This window comes from Cavia porcellus, unplaced genomic scaffold, assembly GCF_034190915.1.
Source record: "Cavia porcellus strain 051 isolate PalLab524CR breed Dunkin Hartley unplaced genomic scaffold, mCavPor4.1 scaffold_32, whole genome shotgun sequence".
NCBI lineage: Eukaryota > Metazoa > Chordata > Mammalia > Rodentia > Caviidae > Cavia > Cavia porcellus.
Window position 1 is genome coordinate 15448130 of NW_026947515.1, and position 21143 is coordinate 15469272.

At 36.9% G+C, this 21143-nt stretch overlaps 1 protein-coding gene across 8 annotated transcripts in view; it reads right to left on the reverse strand.

Annotated features, from left to right (window-relative positions):
• Window positions 1–21143, reverse strand: part of Helz (helicase with zinc finger) — a 170308-nt gene that overhangs the window by 132441 nt on the left and 16724 nt on the right. For 7 of the 8 annotated variants that reach the window (XM_063241957.1, XM_063241959.1, XM_063241956.1 and 4 more), the window contains 4 exons: window positions 16592–16819; window positions 14010–14046; window positions 3873–3997; window positions 1666–1722 (listed from right to left, as the gene is read on the reverse strand). In XM_063241957.1, the coding sequence (XP_063098027.1) occupies window positions 1666–1722; window positions 3873–3997; window positions 14010–14046; window positions 16592–16801 (429 nt within the window). In that variant the 5' untranslated portion in view covers window positions 16802–16819. Of the gene's footprint in view, window positions 1–53; window positions 1638–1665; window positions 1723–3872; window positions 3998–14009; window positions 14047–16591; window positions 16820–21143 lie in introns of those variants that run through there. The other variant, XM_063241964.1, reaches the window with a different exon arrangement.

Sequence of the window (21143 nt, forward strand, 5' to 3'; positions counted from 1 at the left end):
AAATTACTGGACATTATGACAGCGGTCTAACATGGCAGAAGGCCAAAGCTTACCTGGACAACCACTTCCTCCTCCTTCCCCTTCAGCCCTAATTACAACTTTCTCTTTTCTTTCCCATGCGCATGAAGAGAATTCCAATCAGTTCCTTGTAAGTCACCAATCCCTGCCCCAAGCACCAATTCCGGTCAGAGGTCACGTAACCCTCAACCTCCTTTGTATCTGGCAGGAGAGAGAGTCCAACCCCATGAGTTGTACGCTACTCTCCATGTCCTCATTAAAGGTTTTCTTTTTCTTTCTATTTCTCTATTGTGATGGAAAACCCTAAGAGCTATGAGATAATGAGAGCGTACTAATTCCTAATTTATATTAAAGTAACATTAGGTAAGACCTAATATCAGCAAAACAGTTTCTTTATCCAGCATCTATAATCCATAACCGTCTCCTCTGCTGACTGCTAGCACGAGCTGGGGTATGCTACTAGACCTGAAACAGGAATGTAATCCACATGGGCTCAAGTGAGGTACCCAAGTTTCCTCATATCCCTTTCCTGGACTGCAGCACTGTCCCTCACACTCTGCGAGAAACCAGGACCTGCTCAGCTCTCAGTTCTTGACTAACTATCTAGGATCCTGACCACCTGATTCAGTGATTTTTCCAATAGGAAAGCTTATTCTTTTTCCTTAATGTGAAATACCTACAGCTGTTTACTTAATTTACTCATTTATCTCCTTCTGGGATTCTACTCTCTCAGCTGACAAGGACTATGGGTACCCGTCCTGCTCAACGCTATGTCTCCAGGACCAAGTGATATCCACCACAGTTAGTTAGGTGTTCAGGTCTTAAAAAATACACCAAAATCAATGTGTATGTGGACTGCCATTTATGATAAAAGCTGGCAGAATGGCTATTTTAAAAATAGGACATCTAAATAAAAATATACTAAATGCCTAAATGAGGAACATATATAACTCTGACACTATACACCTTTTCTGTGCCACTTTTACCCCTGACCGTCCATAGATCCTCAAAGTGCTCCACTGGAGAACCACCTACCTTTACATCCACATCACACAATTTCCAATTCTTAAACTCATCTCTAAAAATGATTCTTTGTAAGACAGTCTCATTACATAATTTAGGACTGCCCTGAACTCACTAGGTAATCCAGGCTGGCCTCAAACTCACAGCAATTCTCCTGCCTCAGTCTCCTGAGTGTCACAATCATAGAAGTACACCACCATGTTTGGCTAAAAATAATCCATTTAAGTCATACATTTCCTTTTGTTTAAAAAGATACAGAAGGCTTGAGAAATATCTTTGTGTTTGTTTGGGTTTTTTAGTACTGCATTTTTAACAACAGAATTTTCTACCAGTCAGAAGCAGTTAAAAAGTAAAATTTTCCAATCGTCATTTCCACCATAGGGCCAGAGGCCAATAATAAAACTAAGCAGCAAAAGAGAAGAGCTGAGTTGCTGGTGAGAACATGAGAAGCAGTGTCCCAAGGAGGGCACAGACTTGGTTCCAGGGAAGGTGGGACCATCCTCTACTCCCCCATGCAGCTTGCCTTCTGGCTGCTGCTACAGTGACTTTCCACAGTTTAACACAGAATGCTCACTAGCCGAACTGAGTTAGACTTTTGCAGTGAGAGCCCTGAAATAGACTTACCTCTGTTTCTGTGAGAAGTGTTTTTAGTCTTGTCAAATCTTTTGTGACCATCCCATTCTGAAAGGGCACAACAGAAAAAATCAATTATGACAATTTAGCTCAATTCCTCAATTATTTCTAAAGTTTTTCTGTAGAAACCAACTGTCACCCTCATTTTTCATCCCTACTACCATCAATGCTGGTAATACAGCTTCATATCTATGAGAAAATTTCAAATGGTTAGGAGAAAAAAACTACTCAATGTGCCTTTTCTGGGAAAAAAAAAAACAACACTATGTTCATCACATGTAAAAATTTAAAGTTAATGAAATAAAACACAACAATTATCACTAATTCGAGCAAAACATAAGTGAAGAGGAAAAACTAAATCTATAGTTTACTTTATACCCGTTTTCTCTAGGACTAATACTTACACATACAAAGTGGTGACTCAAAACCTATACACAATGGGGATTCACATCAAATGACTGTACCACTTCACAGACAATTACTGGTAAAGTCATGAGTGAAAATATTCACTTTTGAGCAATTAAAATTTCACGAGATTTATGAGCAAATTACTTTTTACTATGTTTTTTTGTTGTTGTTTGTTTTCTGTATTCTGAGTTTTCTGTTTTCTGAGTTCTGGGAACTCAAGGGCTTGGCTCCTTTTACTAGCTTTAAATAAATAAACACCCAATGGGCAAAACTATAACATGTGTAACTTGTTACACAGAAAAGCCATTTAAGGACAACATTATCTTAATTAGAAAGCAAAAGTAAGTTGGGTATGCCACGTGCTTGTAATTCCAGCTACTCAGGAGCCTGCAGCAGGAAGATCACAAGTTCAAAGTCATCCTGGGCAATTTAATGAGACCCTCTAGAAAGGACTGAGGATGTCACTCAGCACTCACTGAATTCAATCTCCAAAACCACCACCAACACAAAGGCAGAGGGGAGGATAAAGGAGGAGGAGGAAGACATACATTCTTTGCCACCTACGTAGAATGGCCATATAATTTTGCTAGATCCACATCTGTGAACTTGATGAAATCAAAATACATTAGCAAGCTAAAAGAAAATTTATTATACAATAATGTCTTGGAAAATGGCCAAATTACCCTGAGATGGGTCAATATATTACATTCATTGTTATACTAATACTTTCCTAATTTCTATTTTTTACCAAATGTTTCTTTGTAATGAAAATTCAACTGTGCTATAGACTTTAACAATCTTTATTAATTCAAAGAATAAGTTTCACAGAATTCACACTGCATAGCAAAGCACACATATACTTTATTGTTTTTATTATAATTCCTGAAAAATATTAACAAGTTGTCTAAAGAGTTACCAAGTAGTAAAAAGAATTATAGCTCTTTTCTTCAAATTTCTATAGATTATCAATTCTAAAATCCACAACAACAACAACAACAAAAAAAAAACCTGGCAATTATCTCAACCAAAAATAGAATCTATTAAAGTAAATGTTATATTGGGGCTGGGGATTTAGCTCAGCGACATAAGCACCTGCCTTGCAAGCAGGCGGTCATGAGTTCAATCCCTGGTACCAATAAAAAAATTTTTAAAAAGTAAATGTTATATTAAGAAATTATCCCACAGTCCATATAATTAAATCACTCCATTCAGAATGGGTATGGATATTAACTTAACGGCATACCATCTTCAGAAATAAATTACTTAATTTAGACAGACTTAAGAAATTCTATGAATAACTGAATTTAAGAATCCTAGATAGGTGTGGTGGCACATGTTTGTAATCTTAGCACTCACACTGGGGAGGCTGAGGCAGGAGGATCCTTGCAAACTGAAAACTGAAAACCAGCCTGAGATACAAAATGAGTTCAAGGCCAGCCTGAACTACATAGTGAGACTCTGTCTCAAAAACACACAAAAAAGAAGCCTATAAAACATCCATATGAGATGTTACAGCACAAAAATATTTTAAATTAAAATTAAATTTAAATCTGTTAAATTCTAAATTTAAAGACAATCATCTATTTACCCTATACTTTCAAATTTTAAAAGTGCTTATAACATTTATACACATTATTGCAAACCTCAAGAATCCAAAGATTAAACATCAGCTTTGATTTCTGATAGGAAGAACTAAAAGGGAAAATGCACACTATTTTTTCTGAAATCTACCTAGATAATTAAATATGAATATGTTGTTATATATTTAAAATTCAAGTTCATCAACATACCAGGGATTCTCCTGTCAGAGACTTGGCAAGGATGGTGGATACACGTTGGAGCTTTCCTTTCAGCTGCATGCAGCAAAGCATGGCCCGAAAGGCACCCTCACCCTTGGCCAGTCCTTCTCTCAGCACTGCCATGAAAGAACAGCTATCATTAACCAGCTGGTTTTCAACAGGCATCCTTCTTGATTACAATAGTGATGTATCATCACAAGCAGAGCTTCTTGTGTGGTAGAAGAATAACTTCAAACACACAAAGAAAGCAGTAATATTTCAGTTCTGTCAACAACATGCATGTAAGGACAAGGAAAAGAACATAAAAATAAGCACAACATACACCCAGTTAGGATTGATAATATCAGCATCACAGACAGACTTAATCTTACAGCTCTCCAGTGTGCAGCTGGATAGGAAAAAACCCTCATTTTCCATAGCACTGTAGGGTAACTTTGACCAACAATAGTTAAATGTGTATTTGAGATAGCTAGTAGAGAAGATTTTAAATGTTCCAAACACAGGGCTGGGGATATAGCTCAGTAGCACAAGCACCTGCCTGGCAAGGGCAAGGTCATACTTTGATCCCCAGTCCCCGCCCCCCAAAAAAAATCCCAACACAAAGAAATGATAAATGTTTGGGGTGATAGACATACCAACTATCCTAATCATTACATACTGTACCTCATAAATATATTCAATTATTATGTGCTTATCAAAAAGAAAAGATTTAGGTGGTTAATTTTTTAAAGGTTTTTTTTAAAAACAAATTATTTTTTAAGGCTCTAGCCTAGTAGTAACGTACACCTGTAGTCCTAGCTAGTGAGCAGATTGAGGCAGGAAGATAATTTGAGTCCACAAGCCTTAGACTAGCCTAGGCAACATAGTGAAACCCCAGCTGAGAAAGAGGGTGTCTTTAGTGAAAAACACTGTTTAACTTATGATTTCTGGCTGAAGGCTTTTAAAACTGCAGAATAATTAGATCAATAAAATTCTCACTCTTTTGACAGTGATGTAAAACCTTTTGCTATTAAAATGCATAAAAACTGAAATGCCAAAACTTACCATACATATTCCTAAGCAACTAAAAATTAGCCATTCTCAAAACCAGCATGATGAAACTAAGAATCAAATTGTCCAATGGTCATAAAAAGTACTACCCAAGTTGCTGGTGAGTCTTCCTATAATACAACCGCAAGGATAGTATATTTGTAACAACACAAGATATGCTCATTTATATGCCACGTCATCTGAGAGTATTTCTCATAGTGATTGCCAAAGGTTCAATTAACAAAGCATTCTATAGCTTTCTCTTCACTGATAAGTCCAAGACTCTATCAATAGTTTGTATGTGTTACCTTCCTTTGCAAGAAAATAATTTGCTGAAAGAATATACTTTGAAAATGGTACTTTTAAAAAATTATTTTCAAGATAATGTACTAAGTATATCATAAGGACTTAAGGTATATAAAATTCGTGCGGTCTTTCATAATAATTTAGTTATGCTGAGTACTTTCTCTTATCTTAACGTTCACTGTTCTAGCAAATATATAACGTTATAACCCTAATAAAATTCTAGATTAAATCCACCATAACTGAGTCAAGCAAGTGGTGCAATTCTATAACCCTAGCACTTCGAAGGCTGAGCAAGAGGATCACCATGAATATGAAGCTGACCTGGCCTACATAATGAATTCAAGGCTAGCCTGAACTACACAGTAAGACGGTCTCAAAAAACAAAAACAACAACAAAAAACCACCGTAATCTCACCACTCTACTACAGTGCTCACTTCTTCATGTTCCCCTTCTATCAATATTTACATAATTGAAAATGAATTCCCAGTCATTTAATTTTTGACCATAAATTCATTTGCCTTACACAGATACACATACACATTTAGGGAAGAAGGCAAAACTACATAAGCAGACTCCAAAAAGTGGTCAAGTTTTTAATGAATTCACGGCAGTTGGAACTACGTATTAAGACCCCATCTCAAAAAGACACCAGAAAACAACAAAAAACCAACAAAATCTCACCACTCAGCTATACAATTTTCACTTAGTATTCATGGTTTTAACATGAATAGTTTTTAACCAGAGGCTAAAATTACTATCTGTTATAGTTTAATAGCTGGGTATGGCGGCACTCATTTCTCGAGCTACATAGTGAGTTCAAGGCCAGATTAAACTAGAGACCCTGCCTCAACACCCTCTACGCGCGCACACACACACACACACACACACACACACACACACATGCAGATAACATAAACCAAAGAACACAGTGGCAAGTCTCTCACCTCGTGTCCCTGTTGCCAAATTTTTGTTACACAATTCTGCTCACCTCGGCCCTCTCTCTCTCTTCCCCCTTTCTGCTAACTGTAATAAATAGAATATATTTGGACATGTGGGCTGCAGCTGTTGTGGCATTTCATGTCCTTCCTCCAAGGTCTTTTGCAGATAAAATATTTCCTTTATAAAATACATAAGGAAAATAAAAAGCCCTAACACTATTGGAACTTAGGTATCATTCATCTATTCTACACCTCTTCCACTATTTCACCTCCAGCTTCAACTACAATAAATGTTTTTAATTCCTGTATTTTTCTCTTTCAATATTTGGTCTTTAATCTGGTCACAAAAATGATCTGTCACATAGAATCTTTGGGTGTGCAATGAAATTTTTTTAAGTGAACTTTAATTTTAAATTTCACTGTTTATTTTTGGAAGAACCCTGTCTTTTATCTGTATTTTCCTAAAGGACTTCTGACTGCCTTCTTTCTGATCTTTTCACTTCACAAAAATGCAGATCATTTCTCTTGATTTTTAGGGTTTAGTATTAAATGTTAGTGCTAATTCTTTTGGTAACCCTCAACCTCCTTGTTGTATACAAATATAAAATAATACAACTCAGTAAAAAGCTGATAACCCAGGGGCTGGGGATTTAGCTCAGCGGCATAAGCGCGCCTGCCTTGCAAGCAGGCAGTCGTGAATTCGATCCCTGGTACTGATAAAAAGGAAAAAGACCCCCCCCCAAAAAAAAGCTGATAACCCGAGTAAATATAAAAACAAACCTAAAACTTAGTTTCCCAGAAAAAAAAATCGTATTATATTTAAATAAACTTTTTCACTTAAGGCACTATTAAAGTGATATTTACAAGCCAGATGTGATAGATGACAAGTTCAAGTCCAGCCTATGCTTGGCAAGGCTGTCTCAAAAAATAAAAATAAAAAAAGGACTGGGAATGTAGCTCAGTGAATTTTCAGTACCACAAAAATCTGCAAACTAGCCTTTGCTTAACAGAGAAAAAGAAAATTTGCTGCTTAGAGTGCATTCAACTTCCTCTTTGTAAGAATTCTACTTTTAGAGACACATTTGTTGCAGGACTATAGCAAAGCTAACCTCTGGTAGCTATTCAGAAAGTGAATTAAGACTTTTTTTTTAAATCAAGGTCTCACTATGTAGTTCAGGCTGGGCTTAATCTTGTTTATGTAGCCCAGACTGGCCTCAAACACACAGTGATCCTCCTGCCTCAGCCTCCTGGGTGCCATGTGTCACCATACCTACCAAGACAATTTTTTCTATAGGAAAAAAATCTATTTAACAATATTTTCCTATCTTAAAACTCTTTCACTGCATTCTCCTCAATTCAAAAGTCAGTACCTTAGCCCTACTGTAAGTCCACAATGGCAATCCTGACTGAAAAAGCAAGACTTTTTAAAATCTGTTCAGGTACTCCCTTACTTCACTATTCCCATGGTTAATTTTCATTTTTTTCCTCCTAATTTGTTTACTAAGAAAACCACAGACATTTTGTGACTCTTCTGACTACTTTCCTTGCCTTATGGAAGAGAGCCCTGTATTCAAATAATCTTTAATTCTAGAGCCCCTTTAGTGCAATAGTTATTGAGATTTTATAATCAAGGTATCATTTACTTTAAATCATTTTATGTATACATATAATCTCAGACAACACAAAATTAACACTAACATGTATTCTAGAAATCAAAAATAGCATGAAATACATACATAAAAAATTATTCATGACTATGATATATAACTAGAAAATGGCTAGAACAGTTACTTAGTCATATAACCATGATAAGACTCTTGCAACTGAGTTCAAATAAATTCAAAGACTATTCCTCAAACATCTATTCATACTGAAAAAGAAAAGTTTATATAAATAATAACAGTCCAGGGCCGGGGATTTTTAGCTCAGCAGCATAAGCACTTGCCTGGCAAGCGCATGGTTGTGAGGTCGATCCCTGGTACCAAAAAACAAAAGCACAGTAACAGTCCTCAAACAAAATATTAAACTTTTACTTTTCTAATTTATAGTCTGTCCCAAAATTAGTATTTAATAATTTTTTTTTGTCTTTTTTCCTTTTTATCGGTACCGGGGATCAAACTCACGACCACCTGCTTGCAAGGCAGGTGCTTATGCCGCTGAGCTAAATGCCCAGCCCCCATAATCTAACTTTCTAGTCCTATCAATTTAAGACCTTTACTCAAAACAATTAATAGAAATATGGAGAAATTCAAAGTGAAAATCAACATCCTATTCCTACAAGAGAACAAAATTTGTGAACTACTACTATGTATAACAATATGGACAGATCACAAAAGGCATTATGGTGCCTAAAAAGAAAAAGGCATGTACTATATGACTATATTTTCATAACAATCACAAAATGATAAAATGACAGACATGAAGAGCACATTAGTGGTTGCCAAGGGTCCAGACTGGTGGGGAGAGAAGTGGGTGTGAAGATAAAAGGAGAGGGGCTGGGGATTTAGCTCAGCAGCATAAGCACCTGCCTTGGAAGCAGGCAGTCGTGAGTTCGATCCCCGGTACCAATAAAAAGGAAAAAAGACAAAAAAAAAAAAAAAAAAAAAAAAGAAGATAAAAGGAGAAAAATTTTCATGGTGACAAAACTGTTCTTAAACCTGGATTGGTTACATGAACCAGGCATAATAAAACACAATACACATAATCAATGCATGAATGTTATTTCCTGGTTTTGATACTGTTCTCTAGTCATATAAAATGTTAATCATTGCCAGGTGTAGTGATACACAGCTATAATTCCAGTACTCTGGGAGGCTGAGACAGGAGGACCACAAGTTCAAACCCAGCCTTGAAAATTTAGTAATTCAGCAAGATCCTGTCTCAAAATTAAAAATATAAAAAGGGTACCAACATCCTCTGTTCAATCTCCAGTCTAAAAAAAAGAGAGAAAGATTAACTCATAAAAAAGTAAGTGAATAACTGGGCGCGTAGCTCACGCCTATAATCCCAGCACTCAGGAGGCTGACGCAGGAGGATCCTTGCAAGTTGGGAGTCCAGATTGGACTACAAAGTGAGCTCAAGGCCACCCTGAACTGCATAATGAGACCCTGTCTCAAAAAGACCAAAAAAAAAAAAAAAAAAAGGTGAATTATACGTGGGATTCCTCTATATTATCTGCAATTTCCTATGAATCTACTTTTTTGAGTAAGAAGTTTTTAAAATTTCTATTGGAAAGATAAAGGTTGTATACGGAATTTTTTTAAAAAATTATTGATAATTTAACTAAAGGATAAGGAACTACAAAACATAAGTGGATTGTACATTTCCGAAGCAAATAGAAATAAAATACTGGAAGGAGTAGCTGTTTGAATACCCAATTCTTATCTCCACTCCATTATTAACTGATTCTGAGCCTTAACTGTTTCATGCCTAAAAATACAAAAGAATAGCCCTTTTGTGCACTTCTTCTAAGTTTATTATGTGCACAAATCCCTGAAGTGTATACACAGGTAGCAGCTGAGGACAGAGAAGCAGGATGGCCTTCCAGATCAGAAAGTTCTTACTTCAAAAGCACAGTTCCACTTCGCACTGGCTCTGCACTCTTCAATAAGCCTGCTTCCTCATGTGTAAAACTGGGATAATATGATTAAATAAAAACATTTCAGAGTTCCTGATCCTGACACTCTGAAAGTATTATCTTGTTACCTGTATTTCTTCAAAAAGTTTTTTTAATTACCATAAAAATTACACATGCTCCTTGACTCACAAAGAGAGTACTGTCTTAATAAACCTAACAAAAATTAAAAATAATGAAAGTCAAAAATATATTTAAAGTGCTAGACATGGTGGTGCACACCTGTAATCCCAACACTCAGAAGATTGAGAGGAGAATCACCCACCATGAGTTTGAGATCAGCCTGAGCTACATGATGAATTCAAGGCCAGCCTGGGTTACAGTGAGACTTTGTCTCAAAAAAATAACAACAAAAATACATTTAAGGTCTAAGGCTGTAATTTAGAGGCAGGTTTGCCTAAGATCCTGGGTTCACTCCCTAAGTATCATAAAGAAAAAAAATGCATTTAATATACCTAACTTATCAAACATCCTAGCTCAGCAACACAGCAAACTATAATACTAGTTATTCATCCTTATGATCCTGGGGCTGACTGGGAGCCAGGGCTAATAAGAGGATATGAGAAAACAGAATGTGATATTCCAAGTACAGTTTGTGCCTGTTGCTTTTGTAACATCAGAGAATGAAACAATTATAAGTGTAAACATTATTTAGTCCAGAATTACCTGTGTTTAATCAAAACTCTTGAGAAGAAAGGTCAAGAAGCAACTTCTGCCTTCAGAAAGAGTGCACATGATTCATTCAATCACCTTTCAATTCAATAGGTAACAGGTCAGCCTCTTAATAGGGCCTGATGGTTACTGAATTATTTATTCACAGGCCAAGTAGCAAAATAAACCTGCAGTGATAATCTATGTGCTTGTGTGTGTGTTTACACGCCCGCACACGCATGTGCACACACTGAAAATTAAACCCAGGGCCTTGAGCATGCTAGGCAGGTGCTCTATCACTAAGCTAAAGAACAGCCCATGATGACTTCTCAAACCGATAAAACTAGCCAGGGATTTAGCTCAGTAGCATAAGCACCTACCTGGCAAGCACAAGGTTAAATTCGATCACCCCCACAAAAAAAAAAAAAAAAAAAAAAACTGATAAAACTATCAACTAGAGTTTTAAAATTTTCACAACCTGATATTTATAATGATTAACTTTTACCTATTTGCTACATGAAGCACAATATTCTTTTAATAAGATTATTCTCTTTTCATTTCACTTTCTCCATTTATTTCATTCATTTTAAAATAAAAGATGGGGGCTGGGGATTTAGCTCAGCGGCATAAGCACCTGCCTTGCAAGCAGGCAGTCCTGAGTTCGATCCCTAGTACCGATGAAAAAGCCAAAAATAAAAAGATATTTCCCATACAATGAATATTTCAACAGCAGAAAAAAATCATTGTTTTATGAAAGTTCTCCTACTATGTTTTAGTTCGGATAAAAAAATCTGACTTAACCACCTCCTTATAGCACTGAATTTGGAACTAAAATCCATGAATTTGAAGCCTATGTACTTTATTCTTCTTTTTTTTTTTTTTTTTTTTTTTTGTCTTTTTCCTTTTTATCGGTACCAGGGATCGAACTCACAACTGCCTGCTTGCAAGGCAGGTGCTTATGCCGCTGAGCTAAATCCCCAGCCCCTGTACTTTATTCTTAAAATGTCCTTGAATCCTCATTCAGAAACTATTTTTTAATTGAAACATATTTATACATCTTTATTGGGTATCAGGGTCTATTTACTATTACTGAAGCAAAATTCCAATTGCAAAATTTCATTGACTGTAAGCCAGATGTGGTGGTGCACACCTGTACCTACAGAACTTGGGAGGCTGCGGCAGAGGGACTGACATGACTTCGAGGTCAATCTGAGGTACATAGTGAGTTCACAGCCAGCCTCAATTACGAAGTGAGATCCTGACTCAAAAAATATATTTTTTTTCATGACTCTTTGACTAGTTTCCAGTTTTTTGTTTGTTTGTTTGTTTGTTTTGTTTGGGGGTTTTTTTGGCACCGGGGATTGAACTCACGACCTTGCGCTTGCCAGGCAGCCACTTATACCACTGAACTAAATCCTCAGTCCCTTCGTTTCCAGTTTAAATAAATCAGCTGAAAAATCTTTTGGGGATGACCAGGTAAATCTGATTATGCACTGGGTTTTAGATAAATTAGGAAATTACTGTTAATTTGATTAGGTTAACAAAATACTGTGTTATATCATGATGATTTTATTCTTTTAGAGATACATATTGAAATATTTAGGAGTAAATATCATGGCGTCTATAAGTAATTGTTTTCCATGATAAAGACTGTCAGGCTAGTTTTCTTAAATCACAGAAGGTCAGAAGCACTAAGTAGAAAAGATGAAGCTAGTTGTAATAAAGCACATTAAGAGTTGCTAGGAATGCAAACTGATAGCAGGACAGCAAGAGAAAAAACATCAAGACTGTACTTTATATGAAATGCAAACAAGAAGTTAATGATCTAGGACACTTGAGATAGCTATCCAGGGCTTCCCCTACAAGCTTCACAGCATAAGAAAGTAATTTAACAATTAACACAGCCTGAGATTATCTTCTTCTTTTTATTACTGTTAACCACAACATTTTATATTATACAAACATAACTTTAATAAAAACTGAAAAGAAAAAAATTACATATAATATCAGACTCTGCAACTACATGAATACTCTTGGCCAATATTCCCAAATGTCTATTTCAAACAAACAACTTTTGTAGACATGTTTTTATGTCAATTAAAACATGACCAAGCCAGGTGTGATGATGCTTGCTGTAATCCCAGCACTTGGGATGCTGAGGCAGGAGGATCATTGTGAGTTTGAGACCAGACTGGCTTACAAAGTGAGCTTAAGGCTAGCCTGAACTGCAAAGTAAGTCCCTGTCTCAAAAAGACCAAAAAAAAAAAAAATCCAAGTTCTTATTTAACACATACAAGGCAACAAGAAACACACGGGATGTAATAAAAGAATTTGGAGCTAGTATTTCAACTTGGAGAAACAGCCATATACCCATGATATAGTGATATGCAATCAAGCAACTATAGCAAACTGCTGTGATGACTGCAGCTTTGTGACCATCTAATCTTAATTCTTTAATTTTTAAAAGTAAAACTCTAATTCATCTTTATTTTTTAAAAGTAAAATCCTAAGTATGTATTATTAAGTACTGTATAATTATAGGGAAAGGTACAAAAGATACAAAAAACTAGTATCAAGATTTCTTCAGGTAAGAGAAAGGAAACTTATTCCCTTCTTCGTGTTCCTCTATGCTATTTGACTTTCTGATATTTTATGAATGTCTAAAGACAGCAAGGAATTTCTAAAGAAATATTGTACTATATATCTCTTATTGTAATTTAACTTCCAAACCAATATAATTTGGAAAGAGGTCACTGATCTTTGGAAAGGCTAAGTTAAGTTCATACATCACACTAGTATATAATACAATTTTGTAAGGATTATAACAAAACTTAATATTTTTTAGTATTTTTTAAAGTGCTGACACAAAGGAGTAAATGGGGAGGGGGGATTAGCTTATGTTAAACACCTCAGCTCCAGCCCTTAATTTTACATTAATGAAACATTGTATTATGCAAGTTACTAAACTGTGCAAAAAAATCACATGTGGGACTATAAACTGAACTCTTCTCCTACTCACTCATAGATTCAGCCTAGTGCAATGACAGCAATCAGGAAGAAATGGTTTTATTTACTATGAATACTCAAAAAATAAGGTTTTTATTAATCTCAATTACATGCCCAAAAGAAAACACAAGTGCTTAAGAGCATTTTAATGGTCTCTTCTCCCTAAGAAAAATATTCTTATTAACAAGAAACATTTTAGGAGAGTAGGCCTTTATTCTCAATCTATTCAAGCTCAACATTTTAATTTACATGTCTTGTATTTCTTAAACATAGGTTCTTACTGATTAGAAATACATAAACTAGAAAAAGAAAATATTGTCAATGTTCCCTTGGGGAAGACAGAAACACTAACATTTTTGCATAGGAATAATGTACATGTACATTACCCCTAATTTAGCAGTAAAGATATCAACCAAATCAGTCATTAGGTACCACAGTAAGGTAGGAATTTTTAATATTATAATTACTTCTAAAATCAGCAAATCAGAAAAAAAAAATCAAACCTTAAACATTGCTCAATTAAATAATTCAAAATCAGAAATAAGTCCAGTTTTTAGACATACCATGCCTACAATCTTCATCAGCTTGCCCATAGTTTTTCTGAAAAATAAAAGAAGATAAAATTAAGTAGTTCAAGGGCTGCTTTTGTCTGGTTTGATTCTGGTTTTGTGGTACTAGAGATTGAACTCAGAGCCTCATGAATGCTAGGTAAGAGCTCTACTACTGAGCTACATCCCCAGCCCTAAAGGCTGCTTTTCAGAGATGTTACCAAAGAGAATCTCAACTTTGTTTCAAAGTTGAATCATGAATGTTATCAACAAATATTCACAGAACAGTACTAAGCTCTATGCTCTGTGAGGATAATACAACACCACAGTGTGCCCTCCTAGTCCAGTGAGTCCAGTGTGGAATTGTTGCCTTCTCTTATCTCAGCTAGCCACAAATTCCTCTCCCACCCTCCTCCATGCCAAATGTCTTAACTGAGAATCTAGAGCAGAAAAGAGAATTTCCAGTGACCACTACCACCAGGCCTGCCTGCTGCCTAGAACCCTCTATTTCTTCCACCTGTGTCCAAATCAACTATCCATGCTCCCTTCTGAAGTCAATCTTAGCCCTACACAGATCCACTCTTCTGCTGGCTCGAGGACATCATTCCAATAAGCCTCTGCCATCTCTCACATTGTCAGTATTTTACTTTTGGTTGTTCATAGTTATAAAAAAACAATACTCTTTCTCCCAACTAGTCAAGTGCTTCTCTTAACTTCACTTCTCCTACTATTTACCTTTCTGGTACCTTCTCCTAGCAGAACTCACGAGGTGCCCTTATTAAGATATTCCCGGGGCAGGGGGTTTAGCGCCTGCCTGACAAGTGCGAGGTCATGAGTTCAATCCCTGGTAACAAAACGAAAAAGAAAGGCATTCCCATGCCTTCCCTGAGTCTCTCTTAGGCCGCTTTAATCAAACTGCTGCTACTGTTCCAAGGAAGCTGTATCTCATGGTGACGTACACTGCATCCAATCAAATCCACAGTTATATTCACATGCACCCATCTAGACACTACCACTTGTCTAGCAGCTGACACTGACACTGGCTGGTTCACTCTGACATATGCACGTCCTCTGTTCAGCTCCCAGGATGCCTGGCTCTCTTTTCCTTTTCCTCACAAGTGCTCTTCAAGATGTTCTGCTGGTTTCTCCTTATCTCCCAATCTCTCAACACTGAAGCCCACAAAATGAAGGCCTTCTCCTCTACCCTCTACCTATCTACACTCATTTCCTTCGTCATTTCACCTAGGCTCTAGATCCTAGTTAGCATCGGTACCCCACTGACTTTTAAGTTAATCTCTCTCTCCCATGCCATACTTGTACACCTGACTGCTTATTTAACATCTCTAGCTGGGCAGCTAAGTGACCTCTCAAACTCAGAGGTCCAAAACAGAGCCCACCTAGCCCTATTCCACAGCCTTTTCACCTCAGGTGAAGAAAATTTTATTCTTCTAATTGCTCAGACAAAAAATGTCAAAGTAAGTAAATATGACAGCTGTCTATCATTTCCTGCATTCAGTACATCAGGAAAGTACTATTTTTCATTTAACTTATAAACCAGAACTGGCTACCTCTTACTATCTCCACTGCTGTCACTTTGGGCTGAGTTACCACTGACCTACAATATTCCTATACCTTCCAAAGTAGTCACCTTGTATCTACTCTTATTCTTTATCAACTATTTTCAACACAAGCTGAATTGTTCCTGTGAATCAGATGATGCTACCCTTCTGCCTGAAGTGCTGCCACAGCTCCCAACCTCACAGATCAAGCACTGAAGTCCGTGCAGTGACTAGGCAGGCCCCGTAGGCTTTGCCCTTTTCCCTCTCCTCCTTGCATACCCCCTTCCACTCACACAAATCCAGCTGTCCCTCCAGGAAACCAGCCACACTCCTGCCTCAGTCCCTGTACTTACTGTTCCGTTTACCTCTAGACTTGTACGCGGCTCACTCCTTCCTTGCCTCCTTCTTACCACCTCCTCCACGAGGTCTACCTTGTCAATCCCATTTAACAGTACAACATTATCTCTGTGTTCCCAGCCTCTCTGCCTTAGCTGCTTTATTCATGCACCGAACCTACGTAAACCAAGCACGGGGCACAGCACTCAGGATGCTGCAGCAGGAAAATGCCAGAAGTTCAAAGCCAGCCTGGGCTACACAGTGAGTTCAAGGCCAGCCTGACATACATAGTGAGACCTTGTCTCAAAACACACAAAAAAATTCATAGATACCCCCCCAAAAAAACCCACCCATGGTGTTTACATATTTATAAGTTGTTTATCTGTCTTTTTCCTAGAAAAAAATACCATAAAAAAGGAATCTCTTTCTTTTCATTCATCTGTACATGAAGTTCTTAGAACAGTGTTTACTACACAGTAAGCACTCCATGAATATTTGTTGAATGAGTGAGTAACCCAAAATGCTGCACCACCTTACAATTTTCAAAGCTTAAAAACACAGCAATCACCCAACACTTTATTCGTATCTCTTTCGGCCAGAATTAGCTGCTTTGTACAAGGAGTGACCAGCAATAATCCCCACTCAATGGAAAAGGACCATTACATGTGACTCTGCACTGGCCTACCAACAGTGTTTACTCACCAGTTGCAAAAATGAGGCAATTCTGTAAAGAAGACTCTCAATTTTGATGCGTTCAATCTCCAGTGGACATGGTCCTGGGAGGTCAGCCATGGAGTACTGGCCAAGAGAAAGGAGGGCCTCTGTACAATGCTTGAGGGCCATCTCATAGTCCTGCCTCTTCAATGACTCACATGCTTGTTCACATGACTTTTCAGCTCTTCTGTCTTCCATGACTCAGGGACAAAAATCCTAAACATGGAAAGAAACAACAGAAAAGACTTTAAAGACTTAATAAGTGTTAAGTTCTAGGTCCACTCTTATCTCAACCAGCTTAATTATCTATCTGAATAGTTTCTTTCAACTAGTCTCCTGACTAGGCAGCAGGTATTGATGCTATAAATCTAAACCAGTTTTATATTTTATGAATTCTTTGCTAAGAACCAAGCCAAAATGCCAACCTTAAGCCAGTGACACATTCAACTGATAATAAATTGATAAATCTGTAAATGAAACATGACTTTAAAACACTGCAAAGTACAATTACATCAAATTCCCCCCTGCCTCTTTTTACAAGTACAGAAATGCTTCACATCCAAAACTTTCTATTTCAGTATCCTAATGTCAGTGTCACAATTCTCTCATTCTGACTGTAGAAAATCAAAATCTGTGCTGTATAGGACATTTTTCAATCTACTGAAAAATAAAATGAAAGTTTGACTTGGCCATTCATTTGACTCATCAAACATTTCCAGAGGCCACGCCTTGTAGCTGCAGGCACAAATACAAAGATGGAGCACAAGGTTGCTGCTTTCAAGAAACTCAGATTCTCAATTACAAGGACTTATTCCATCCACCCAAAGGCATGAGCCAGCCTCAAGAAGTGAACAGGAGTTCATCATACAAATAATGGGGAAGCAAATGTAAGCTTTCAAAGAGAGGAGTCCAACAGAAATCACTAAGGGAAGAAAATCTACCACTTAAGGTATGGAGGAGGAGAAGCTATACATGACTTCAAAGGTCCCAATAAGAAATAAAGGCTCTACTCTGTAAGTAATAGAAAGTTTTTATATAAAAAAGCACACTGAATATAAATGCTATGAAGAGCTGATTAAAAGGGAAAGAAATAAGGGACATCATCACCAACAAGTCACCCCTAAGCTCAAGTATGAGGCAATGACAATGTGAGCACACTTTTCCTCAGCGCTATCATTCAGGTAGCCCGAGCAGAAAGCCTTGACAAAGCCAAGTATGGTGGTGCAGACTGTAATCCTAGCTCCCTAGAAGGCTGAGGCAAGATGATCAAAAGTTTGAAGCCGGCCTGGGAAACACCAAGACTCAAAATAAAAACCAAAAAAAAAGGGTTGTAGTATAGCTACCACATGTCAGGTCCTGGGCTCAATCCCCAGTACCACCCAAAAAAACAAAACAAAACAAAACTTTATTACTACAATGATTTCGCCCACTACACGTAACAATATTATAAAGGAACAGCACAGTGCCTGCCTAGCAAGCACAAGGTCATGAGTTCAATTCCTGATACAAAAAGACATAGAGAGAGAACATTACAACATAATTACCAAGTGATGACACAGATCAGAGTTAACTACTCACATTTTGGGCTGGATAATTCTTTTTGTACAGAGTTGTTCTACATATTGTAGGGTATTTTACAGTGACTCTGGCTTCTCCGCCACTATATGCCAATAGCACATGCCCTGATCTGTGACAACCAAAACTGTCTCCAAACATTAACAAATGTTTCCCTGAGAACAAAATCAGCCTGAGTTGAGAACTAACAATACAGACAATCATTGAATGTTTTCTTATCTGACAACCGCAACAGATGACAATAAATCCACAGATAATCAAGGGCCCTAAAATTAGCAAATCTACTGTACAAAACTCCCACCTCACACCTAGTCAAATATTACAATGATAAGCAGTAAGAAATTCAAAACTGATACTGCACAAGCTAAACAGCAAGATAACAAAGAATACAAGCTCAGATCCAGAGGATCTGCCTTGAAAACTCACCAATGGCATCATTTACCAGCTGAGTGGTCCACAGTAATTGACTTACCTTGAATATCTCAACTTACTTCTAAACTGGTGAGAACTAATGCCTATCTCCTCGGATTACTGTAAAGATTAAGTGAAAAAACACTCACAAACTGCTTAAAAGACTGACTGACAGTAAGTGCTCCATAAGTGTTAGCAATTGTTATTCCCCTAAACTTCCAAATTTTCCATTTGCATAAAATGGAAATCACTTTCCTAAACCTCAATTTACAATATTTTATTTACAGAAAATAAAACACCCTATGTAATTACCTACTTGACAGAGGAACTTATTTTCACCTATTTTTTAATCTAAGTAAATAAGTAACGATTATATAAGAATAGTCAGCAGAGAAGTAAGTACATTTGTATGCCAGTGGTAAAGAAAGTTTAGTTAACCCTAAAACTGGCTATGAGGAGCATTCAAAAAGACTACTGCCAACATTAATCACCAAACACATTAGTCAGGGAGATCTCAATAACATTAGTATACAAGTAGAGATTAAAGGCATTACTATTAACTTCAGACGCTTTGGGAAGAAATGACTTAATTTACAGCGTTAGTGGCTCTCTTACATTAAGGTTCCGATGATTACCGCAAAAGTGGACGTCAAAGTTTCTGCTACACTTACCTTTGTGAATTATGGCTCAATAATTAGTTTCAGGAATACTTTGCTATAGCATGGATCTCAATACAAGGCAGATTTCTATTCAATGGTTTTCTTTGATTTTTCAGAACAGCATGACCTTGCTATATACACCCTCTCTCTGAAGAAAGCTGAAGTGCTTTTTCTAACATAAAATAACTGCCAGTCATTGTCAAAGTCAGAAAACATCTTAGGCCATGCTAAAATAGACTACAGATAATAAGCAGGGAGAGATTTAGAACTGCTTCTGTATGGAGGTCAGTTACGAGACATACTTCACTGTGTTGCCGACACCCTTGTGTAGGATATACAGATTCACATATATATGTAGCAGGATCCACGTGATCCTGATTCCTGGACATGAGAGCTAGATCCAACGGGAGATACTGACCAAGCTGGGTCAACAGGAGGCTCTCCCATAGGAACAGAGAGGCCCAAGGAATTAAAGTAACTGAGCTGGGTTATATTTAAGCAAAACAATGTAGAAAAATCACCACATTCATTCATTGCTGAGATCCACCCTACCTGTCTTCTTTATCTTCCTATGAAAAACTACCTAAACTTTCACCAAATAAATATAAAACACTTCTACTATTATAAACCTCTACTCATTTGGGGAAAATTTACATGGAGGATATGTCTTTACTGGCAACAAAGTTAAAAATCAGAAGCCAAGACTCTAATTCAAATCTATTAATACTCCTCTGATCTGTTCCTGATCTGTAAAAGGAGATTAATACCTTGCAACGGGCATTATTTTGTTGCCCAGTGCCATTTTCCTGGTAATAAAATGACACAATTTCCCTTTAAGAATTTTACCCAGTCCATGTGGTTACAGAGGAAACTTCATCAAGAATGTAAGTGTAGCAGGTGACCAGAACTGGTCAGTCAGTGCTTCACAACTTCTAACACAGGGATGACTCAAGTAAGACATGTAACCCGGTAAGAGCCCATGAGACAAGCCTGGGGTGCTATTTTTGTTTTGTTTTGTTATTTATTTTAGCTTTTGGGAATGAGACAGGTGCTCTTTCCCGTTAAACCTAAATCCAAGAACCTACCAGGATAGAATATACTACAGCCACTTTTCTAACACACAGTTCCAGCAGCAGAAATCTACAGAGGAAAAAGCAGGTTTATTCATAAGGAGACAAAATCTCAATTCTAAGATATGGGCTCTGAATTCAGCTAGTTGTGCTTAGACTTTTAAAGTTAGGTAAGCCAAAAATTTCTTTCTAGCTAAACTCAGTTTAAGTTACTTTAGTTAGAATCAAAACAATCCTAATTTATAGACAGAAAGTGAACTACCATTATTGATACATAATTATTAGTAATACTGGCCATAAGTCATTGATAACTAATACAGCAAAGGCAACTAATGCAATGTGGGATTTTGTTATTTGACCTCTTGAAAAGAGAACTCCAACATATAATTTCAACACTTTATTATAAAGATGCCTCCATAACAAGCATTTACTGAATGCCTATTATGTAAGATGTTATTGAATAGACTATATTTATGAAATCTAACATAATGACCTCATAATGACCCAAAAAGGTGGACATTATTATTATCATTTCCATTCACAGATGATGAAACTGAGGCTTAGACTTAAAATACATACCCACAGCTACCCTATAAGTGACAGAAGCAGATTCAAACCTAGACACTTTAACACAGCTCCAGCCTAACACTGAGCCCACAAACCATCAAGGTTAAAATGCCAGTCCAATGCAGTGAAAACAAACCCATACACCACCAAAAGCAGCAAAGGGGACCATAAAATGTCACCATTTTAATTCTGGAACAGGGTTAATGACTAATTTCCTATACAGTTATATGTTACAAAGGCAAATCATATTAGCAATTA